Source organism: Sorex fumeus, unplaced genomic scaffold (assembly GCF_029834395.1).
Source record: "Sorex fumeus unplaced genomic scaffold, SorFum_2.1 ptg000122l, whole genome shotgun sequence".
NCBI classification, from domain to species: Eukaryota; Metazoa; Chordata; class Mammalia; order Eulipotyphla; family Soricidae; genus Sorex; species Sorex fumeus.
Genome location: NW_026606179.1, coordinates 32805933 through 32815976, shown reverse-complemented (window position 1 = coordinate 32815976; position 10044 = coordinate 32805933). Strand labels below are relative to the sequence as shown.

The following is a 10044-nucleotide window of genomic DNA, read 5'->3' as shown; positions in this document are numbered from 1 at the left end:
CATTGCCTCTGGTGGCGTCAGGGATCCCAAACGTCCCACTCAGCCTGTGAGATAGTACCAGGGATCAAACTCAGGGCCTCATGCCTGCAGAGTAGGTGTTTTACCAATTGAGCTATCGTGGTGTGGCTCAATTTGTATAAAATTCAACACTGAAGAGAAGGATTCTCATCCTGGGGCATCTATTCTCAGGCACGGAATCTGCAGGGAGCAAGTCCAGATCCTCGTCACGGTCTCAACTGAGACAAGCTCTAGGAGAGCTGGAGAGACGAGGGCAGGCCCTGCTGGGAAAGAGGTTTTGTGTGTGGTAGAGAGGTTTCATAGCCCAGCCTCTGTCCCCAAAGCACACAGGTTCATGACCCGGCCGTTCCCTTCCCAGGGTGCGGGCACAGAGCTGCCCCGAGGAGGGACTCAGAGGAAGGAGGATGTCTCACACTTCCATTAGCCCCCAACTCTGTGCTCCAAGCCTCAGTTTTCCCCTCTGTTAGAAAGGCCTGGCAGCTGCCATCACACCAGACCCTTTGTGTGAGACTCCTTAATCTTTGTGTGAACGTTAAGAAAAGTTGGGAGCGACTGTCCAGATGCAGATACCATCCAGAGCTCTGGGGGCCAGAAGGCCCCTGCCCCCAGGCCAACTCCATCTGGGCTGGGAGGCTGGGTGTCAGTAGGGCTCCCAGCGCCGCTTCTGGGCGGGGCACCCACCAGCAGGCCTCCCAGCTTACTTCCTGTTTTCAAACAGGAACCTTTAGCTACTCAACTGCCACTCAACTGCTCGCAGCCGCGCAGGGCAGGGCACGGAGAGCAGGAGGGGGATATGTGACACTTCCTGGGACCCCGGACACGCCAGCCAGAGGCCTCAGGTCAGTGTCAGACCCCAAGTTCAGTTGGTTGGTGCAGCTGGCCGGGGCTCCTTCCCTATAACCCATCATTCCCTCGGTACCTGCTGGGGCCGGGACAGAGCAGGCAGAGGGGGAAGGGGGGTGTAGACACTGGGGGGTGGGGGTCTTGAGTGTCTCCTTAGCAGAATGGGTATCAGCTCCCCACCTCTCCCTGCCTCTCTCCCTTGGGAAGGGCCAGGTGTTCCCACCCCTCCTTCTTAGGGAATCAGTAACCATGCGTGTGTTTCACAAAGGCAGGTGCTGGGAACCCCCGGGGGAGGGGGCTGGGGAATGACTAGGTTGGCCTCGCTGATGTTGGGAACCAGAATGTGTTCTATGGGGCGAGTTCCAAGTATCAGGGGACTGAGCCTTGGCATAGGGGAGCCTCTCCACCCCCTACAGATGTTGTATACAACCTCTCTGAGAGAACCTGGGGCCTTGCTGGCACCCTGTGAGCACATCAGGGGGCCTGAAAGGGAGGGGAGGGGTGATGAGTGCGCACAGAGAGCGCTGGAGGGAGGGCAGGGGGTTAAGAAGTTACTCTGTCCCCAGGGACCCCTGTGCATACAGTTGCAGAATTTTGTTGCAAACCTAGACTCCTGGCTGCTGCAAGGGGCAGGAAGCACCCCCAGAGGCAGTGGGAGCGTCCCCAGGGACAGGGTTGCACTCCCCCACTTCACAGAGAGGAAACTGGGGCCCGGGGAAGAAGAAGAAGCCGCCTCCCCTTCTCCGTCCTTGCTCCTTAGCCAGGGTCACCAAGCCAAACCCCTGAGGACACGGGGGTTGGGAGGGAGGTGGGTTTCAGGAGTCACTGTTTGTCCTTAGTCCCATTCACATCAGTTCTCCTCTCCTATTTGGGGTGTCTGGCTGGTACCCTCCATCCTAGGGGCTCAGCTTCGTTCACACTCAGCTCTTGCCTTCCATCTGGGGTGTCTGGTTGGCGCCCTCCATCCTGGGGGCTCTTGGGCTTTCCGGCCTCTGACCTGGCACCAGCTGCCTGGCATGCTGGAGACCCGGGTAGAGGTCAGTGCCCCTTGCCACCCCCAATCCACCTATGGAGACACAACTGTGCCTCTAGCCTCTGGGCCACACACTCGCTCATCTGGGGCTCCCTCCTGGACCACAGAGAGCCCACCCTTGGTACATACACTTCTGCCATCAGCAGGACAGATGGGAAACTGAGGCCAGGGATAGCTAGGATGGACTCTAAGCCAGCCAGGATGAAGGCTGAGTCCTTCGGGGAAGGAGACTGAGAGGACTGTGGCCCTGGAAGCTCAAGTGTGTGTGGCTCCCGGTCAGGCAAGCCCTGGTTCTGAGCCCCAGGATAAGGTGACACTGGATGGAGGAGAGGGTCCCTGTGGGCCCTGCTGGACCCCTGCCTGGGCCACCCGGAGAATGCCCAGGGGAGGATTCCAACTTCCCATACCCGTTGAGCTGACTCCAGGAGTCCGGAGCTCAGAGCGGGCTGGGCTCTGGCATAGCAGGTGACAGAGTAGGGGCTGGGGCACAGCAGCAAGGGATGGACTTCAGCTTCCGGGCCAGAGTCCGGGTAGAACTCAGCCCCGAGCCCACCCGCTCCTCCCACAGCTCCTGTTCAGGAGGCTAGCAACCTCTCCCCACAGCATTAGAAGTTCTGTGTGTCAGCGGTTACCAGATACGTCCAGATGCTACTCGATCCATCCAGGCTCAGGCGTGTTTTGTTGTTGTTGTTGTTCTTTTGTTTCTTTGTCTGGGGGACACACCTGGCAATACTCAGGCAACACTCCTGGCTCTGCACTCTGGGATCACTCTTGGTGGAACTCGAGGGACCAGGGGGATGGAACCTGGGTCAGCCACGTGCAAGTGAAGCGCCCTACTCACTGAGCTGTCTCTCCAGCCCCCAGGCTCAGGTTTCAATGTGCCCAGCTATGCTCTTTTCTAATCGGTCATGGACTTTTAAGATTCTGTTTCAACAATGTACTGTAAAGCCAATTATTCCTGCAACAATACTCAAAGGCCCCACACGGGCCAGATGCCAACTACGGATTGGTACCGAGTGCAGACCCCGAGCCTGACCCAATTCTGCACAGCCTCTGGGGTGGGCTCTAGTATGCCCCTTCGTTTGTTTGTTTCCAGGCCACATCCGGCAGTGCTTGGGGGACTATATTCCTGGCTCTGTGCCCACAAGTGACTGAGCCCCGGTGTGCCCAGAGGATCATATGAAATGTGGTAGATTCTAAGTGGGGTTGCATTGGACCGACCAGCTAGTGCCTCTCCACCTGCACTCTCTAGTCCCAGGAGAGAGGGTCATGCAGAAGTTGTGTGACGTGCCAGGCACTGAATCATCTCCTTATCTTCTCTGGACCACAGACAGTGCAGAAACTGAGTGCTGGCCTCCCCCTGGGCCCTGGCCATGCCGGGCCCTACTGCCACTCCCCAGCTCTTGCTGCAGGCAATTCTAAGTCCTAGTCAGATGCGGGGGAGAGGAGGGGTACTGAGCATAGAGCACACAGCCTGGTAGCACCTTGGTACAGCTCAGCACGTACCTTGAGCTAAACTGTTTCCTCACCTATTCTGTGAGTTATCTCTGCTGTGGTGGCTATGAAGCAGCTGATATGGATAAAGCAGGTATCTGTCATCAGCAAATGTTTGCTCGGGGGTTGGGGAGAGGGGACAGCTGGCCCTCTGTGCATGCTGAGATCTCACTTACATGTGTCACCAGTGATCGAAGACTGGGACATTCTTGGGACAAGCCAGCTCCTTTTTTTTTAAATTGAATCACTATGAGGTACAGTTATAAAACTTTCATGTTTGAATTTTAGTCATGCACTGATTGAACACCCACCCCTCCACCAACAGATATTCTCCACCACCAATGTCCTCAGTATATTCCAGTTCCCAACATTCCCCCTGCATCCATGGCAGACAATTTTCCCTATACTCTCTCTCTACTTTTGGGCATTATGGTTTGCAATATAGATGCTGAGAGGCCATCACGTTTGGTCCTTTATCTACTGTCAGCACACATCTCCCATCCCGAACGATCCCTCCAACCATCATCATTGATTTAGTGATCCCTTCTCTATCCCAGCTGCCTTCTCCTCCAGCTCATGAGACAGGCTTCCAACTAGGGGGCAATCTTCCTGGCCCTTGTCTCTACTGTTCATGGGTGTTAGTCTCATATTATGTTATTTAATATTCCACAATTGAGTGCAGTCATTCTATGTCTGTCCCTCTCTTTCTGACTCATTTAAATTAGCATAATACTCTCCAAGACCATCCACTGATAAGCAAATTTCATAACTTCATCTTTCCTAACAGCTGCATAGTATTCCATTGTGTAGATATACCAAAGTGTTTTTTTTTTTTTAACCAGTCGTCTGTTTTGGGGCACTTGGGTTGTTTCCAGATTCTGGCTACTGTAAAGTTCTGCAATGAACATACAGATGCAGATGTCATTTCTACTGTGCCTTTTTGCACCCTAGAGATATATTCCCAGAAGTGGTATTGTGGAATCATGTGGAAGCTCAATTTCTAGTTTTTGAAGGAATGTCCATATTGTCTTCCTAAAAGGGCCAGCTCCTTTTGCCCAAGTAACATCTAAGGGGCCAGAGCAATAAGAGGGTAGGGCTCTTGCCAACCTAGGTTCAACCCCCCACACCTCATACTGTCCCCCAAGTCCTCCAGGAGTAATTCCTGAGAGCAGAGCCAGGAGTAAACCCTGAGCACTGCTGTGGCCCCAAACTCTCCCTACTCTTCCCCAAATAAAGAATAGCTAAAGCCATTCCATTTGCTTCAAGGGACCTTGCTTAAAATTCAGTACAACTGAATAAAAATGAGAACTAACTGGCACCAGAAGAGAAAGATGTGCTGAGTCTTGGGGGGAACAGTCCAGCAATGGGGCGGAGCTGGGTACAGCTGCTCTCAGCTGGGCGTCCAGGAAAGGGGGGGCAATAGACACCTCCACAGTGGGAACTGTGGCACAAATTCCAGGCATCCGTGGATCCACCAGGCACCCCAAACTGATAGGACAATCACTGTTTTCTCTCATCCCCTTGCAGCCTTGGAGGATGGCAAGTTACGAACACCCCGGAAGTCCTGACTGGAGGGGACCCCGAGGCCAGCACATGGCAGGCACCAGGCAGGAAATCTCAGCCGCTGGATCAGATGACGACCTTCCAGAGCCTGAGGACTTAGGTGGGCTGGGCGCCGAGGGGTGGACAGCAGGGAGAGGTCTAAAGACGTCTGACACACAGTGTGGACTGTTCCATGGCTGCAGCAGTGGGAGTGGGGGCTCTCTTAATTCAGATGATGCCCAGTGGACACCCAAAACAAGGTTTTGGTGTTAAGTCATAGATCTGGGTGATAATCCAGAGGCAAAGGAAAGTATCAGCTGGGAAATCAAGGAAAGGAGGGGCAGGAAGCCCTTCTAGGAAATCTGGGGCATGGATGGGCAGATGACTGTTCAGACAATGGGGTTCAGCCTCTGCAGAGACTTTGGGGGGGCTATAAGGGCTATATCTCAGGGTGCTTCTCCCATCCATGAAGCTGGTTGCGGTCCACCTGTCCCATGCCTCAGTGGTTGATGAGCTGCTATGGCTGGGAAAAAAATCTCTAGGTAAAGGAAAAGTACTTCTGGGAGGAAGTCAGTGGGTTCTTCTGGAACAATTGGGTCCTGGCCCTCAGCCACAGCCCTCGCCTGGAGCAAGGCTCAGCTCAATTCCTTGGGTAATGACTCAAGATCCTTCCATCCCTCCTTGCCCTATAAGGGGAGACCCAGGGGGAAGCAAACAATGAAACAGGGCCTCAAGTTGGGTGGGAAATGGACCTTTGAAAAAATCTATGGGATGTGACCAAAGTTACAGAGACAAAGAGGGAAGCTCTCACTCCAGTGGCGTGGGGACAATTAAGGTGATGTGTGGGCAGAGGAACTCACTGGGAAAGGGCTCCTGGGGCCCAGGGCTCACAAAACACTGTGAGATCTGAGAAAGGAGAAAAAGAGGCCAGCATTTAGGGCAGAAGATAAAGCCTGTGCAAAAAATAAGCATGGAGGGGCTGGGGAGAGGGACCTAAGGGCTGAGCACATGCTGTGCAGACAGAAGGCCTGGGTTTTGATCCCCAGCACCCTACGGCCCCCGAGTACCATCGCAAACAACCCATAAATATATAATGAAGGGGAGCCCCTGAGCCATGCCAGGTGAGTCCCGCAATAAAAGAAGGGGTGGACGAGATAGTACAGGGGCACAGACAGGGGTAAGGTGTTTGCCTGCTATGTGACTCACCCTAGTTTGCTCCCCAGCACCCTATACGGTTCCCCAAGTACCATCAGGAGTGATCCCTGAGCCAGGAGGGAGCCTTGAGCACTGCTGGGAAAAGAAAGGAGAGAAAGGAAAGGTAGAGAACAGGGAAATGAGACAAGCAAGTTAGGAGGGGCCACCAGACTCAGCCTAGGAGCTGGTGCCCTCATGGTGCCCTAATCCAGGCATGAATGGATGGAACTCAGAAGGGTGCCCGGGAGCACCCCGCCTCCCCCCAACACACACACACACACACACACACACACACACACACACACACCACTGCTGCAGGGAACTAGAGACAAGCACGTATTGCCGGGAGTTGTGCTAGGGTCAACTCTGCAGGTTAGGAGTGACCTGCTTCCGAACCCACCAAGACCATGGGCAGGCCATGGGCTGTGCCAGGCTGTCTGTGGGGGTGTGATTCAGCCAGGCTGGGCCAGACTGGATTCGGATGCCCCATCCCAGGTAGACCCAACCAACTCCCCAAACCCTTGACCCCCCAAAGAGCGAGCCCTGGTCTGAAGGTGCTGTCCTTGCAGGCGCCCCCGGCAGCCCCGGCTCCCACTCCAGTATGACCACACGGGAGCTGCAGGAATACTGGCAGAGGGAGAAGGGCGGCCACAGACATGTCAAGCTGCTCTTTGAGATCGCTTCAGCCCGCATCGAGGAGAGGAAAGTCTCCAAGTTCGTGGTAAGCCTGTGCGGTCTCTCCTGCCCGCTCCTAGGGAGCCCCGCTGAACACCCAGTGTCCATCCCATTCAGTCAGGCTAGCCAGCCAAGCCTCTCACCATTTCTGCTCCACCTGTTTCTGTAATATTTTATCTTTAGGTTATTCTCTACCCAGTTCCTTTTTTTCTTTCAGTGGCTTTTATGTTTTATTGTTTGATTCGGGCTTGGGGACCCTACCTGCTCAGGATTTACTCATGACTCTGTGCTCAGGGACCATTCCTGGCGGGGCTCAAGTGGAGAGCAGGGGAGTGCAGGGCTGGCTTCAGCAAGGCAAGCACCCTACCCTCTGTACTAGCTCTCCAGCCCCTGAATCACTTTTAAAACAACACTAGAGGGGCTGGAGCTTTAGTACAGGGGGTAGGGCGTTTGCCTTGTACGCAGCCAACCCGGGTTCGATTCCCAGCATCCCATATGGTCCCCTGAGCACTGCCAGAGGTAATTCCTGAGTGCAGAGCCAGAAGTAACCCCTGAGCATCGCCGGGGTGACCCAAAAATTAAGAAAAAAAATTTTTAATTAAAAAACTAAAAAAACACTAGAAACATTTGGGGTCAGGCATATGACTCCATTGAAGATCCCATGCCCTGAGTGCATAAAACTCTGGGTTCAACTCCCAGCATTAAAAAAAAAAAAACAAGAACACATCCCAACACTGAATACATACATTGCTTTGAAAGGAAAACACCCTAAATGGAAAGCCAGCATCAGCTGGCATAAATCAGAGCAAAGACAAGGCTCTGAATGCTGTTGCTAAATTCTAGTTGGCTGCACGGTGGCTGGGGAAGGCTCTGTGCTGGGATTCAGGAGCTTTCTCCTGAGGAGAGGAGCCCTGGAGAGCAGCTGTTCGTAGGACAGCACTGGGCACCTCTCACCCCATTGCTGGGCCTGGAATCCAAGTGACCACTGGGCCGCATGCTGTGTGTTCAGTGCTGGGCATTCTCACTATCCTCATGAGAAAATTGCAGCTCAGAGAGGTCAGTTTACCCATGGCAGCCCACACAGCTTGGGCCAGAGTAATAGCGAAGAGGGTAAGAAGGCTGATCCAGTTTCCATTCCCGGAACAACGCTAGAAGTGAGCTCCGAGCACAGGGCCAGGAGTAGTAAACCCTGAGCACCACCGGGTGTGGCTCAAAAACCACAACTGAAAATAAGACCATGCAGCCACACGGGGGTGGGGTCGAAATGATACCCAGGCCATATGTGTCTCTAACTTGGAGTCTCTTGAAAGAGAACTGAAAATGAATCCTTTTCTTGCTTTACAGCCTTACTGCCAGAATGCCCCTAAAAAACACACTTGAGAAAAAAAAGTAATCTAAATTAGCTTCCCACTAGGGGAACCAGAGGGTGGGCTTTAAGGATGGGAGGCCAAAGAGGACGCAGGGTCTATCTGGCACACCATGCCCTTTCTCCTAGATACCCTCAAATGGTGATGCTCCTTACTCTTAGGCTGTGCTCCTTATTCCCAGGCTGTGCTCCTTATTCCCAGGCTATCTTCCTTGTTCTCAAGCCATGCTCCTTACTCTCAGGCCGTGCTTCTTATTCCCAGGCCATGCTCCTTACTCCCAGGCCGTGCTCCTTGTTCCCAGACCAGGCTCCTTATTCCCAGGCCGGGCTTCTTATTCCCAGGCTGTGAACCTTATTCCCAGACTGTGCTCCTTACTCTCAGGCTGTGCTCCTCATTCTCTGATTGTCACAATCTGCCTTCACAGCTCAGCAGTGGCCAAAGGCAATTTAAAGAAGAATCACAGAGAAGCAGAATCTGTTTTTCAGGGAATGCTTCGAATTCTGGTCATTATTTTCAACATCTGGGCTCTCTGTGTCCGATCAAATCCTGTGTTGAGGTGTCACTCAAGTTTCTCTGTCTGTCTGTCTGTCTCTCCCTCTCTTCCTCTCTTCCTCCTTTCCCTCCCCCTCTGCTCTGCAGATGTACCAAATCGTCATCATCCAGACGGGGAGTTTTGACAGCCACAAAGCCGTGCTAGATCGGCGCTACTCCGACTTCGAGCGGCTGCAGAAAAGCCTGCTAAAGGCCTTCCGGGAGGAGATCGAGGACGTGGCCTTCCCCAAGAAGCACCTGCTGGGCAACTTCAGGGAGGAGATGGTGAGCGAGCGCAAGCTGGCGTTCAAGGAGTACCTGCGCGCGCTCTACGCCATCCGCTGCGTGCGCCGCTCGCGCGAGTTCATCGACTTCCTCACGCGGCCCGAGCTGCGCGAGGCCTTCGGCTGCCTGCGGGCCGGCCAGTACCCGCGCGCGCTGGACGTGCTGGTCCGCGTGCTGCCGCTGCAGGAGAAGCTCACCCCGCACTGCCCGGCGCTGCGCGTGCCCGCGCTCTGCGCCCTGCTGCTGTGCCACCGCGACCTGGAGCGGCCCCTCGAGGCCTTCGCGGCGGGCGAGCGCGCCCTGCACTGCCTGCACGCCCGCGAGGGCCACCGCTACTACGTGCCGCTGCTCGATGCCATGGTCAGCCTGGCCTACGCGCTGGGCAAGGACTTCGCATCCCTCAAGGCCAGGCTGGACGAGAGCCAGCTCCGGAGGCCCACCTCGCGGGTCTTCTCCCTCAAGGAGCTCATCGTCCGCGAGTACCTGTACTAGGCGGTGGTGCTGCCTGTCCTCCACCCCCCGCCCCCACCCCAGAACTCCATCTTCCTGGCATAGGGGCATGGGAAGATCGGGATGTGGGGGGAGCTTCATGGCAGCCCCGAGGCAAGGCTCACCCCGACGTTCTCCGCGGTCTCTGCTGTTGGCTTCCGTCCATGCGCACAGTCCAGCTCTCTGTTCTCAGCACCTAGCCACCCCGACTCAGGCCAGCCTGCTCCCCACTGGCCCCTGGGGTCGGGTGGGTGTCATTTTCAGAGTAAACCCCAGCCTGTCCTATGGGGCATTAGTCATATGGGTTGTTCCCAGTGCTCTCTGGGGCTTGGGTGCCCTGGTCACAGTGGGAGGGTGACTCTGGACTTAAACTGTGAAGAGCCCCCCTGGGGCCCCACTGGGGAAGGGGAGAAGGCTCAGTGCCCTCCCCCTTAGCCCACTCCATGGGATGGGCAGTGTTCTTGCAACCTCCCTGATGCATCCCAACTGGGTGGGAACGGATACCAGGGTCTCCGAGTGAAGGGGCAATGGAACCCGGTTCAGCAGAGTCCGAAGCTGCTGCCACAAGTGGGT

At 55.0% G+C, this 10044-nt stretch overlaps 1 protein-coding gene across 1 annotated transcript; it reads left to right on the top strand.

Annotated features, from left to right (window-relative positions):
• Window positions 1-805: 805 nt before the first annotated feature.
• SNX20 (sorting nexin 20) lies at window positions 806-9493 on the top strand. The gene is made up of 4 exons (XM_056136944.1): window positions 806-857; window positions 4916-5051; window positions 6694-6845; window positions 8806-9493. Exons 2-4 carry the CDS (start codon window positions 4925-4927, stop codon window positions 9472-9474), a joined length of 948 nt encoding a protein of 315 aa, XP_055992919.1. The 5' UTR covers window positions 806-857; window positions 4916-4924; the 3' UTR covers window positions 9475-9493.
• The last annotated feature ends 551 nt before the right edge of the window (window positions 9494-10044 follow it).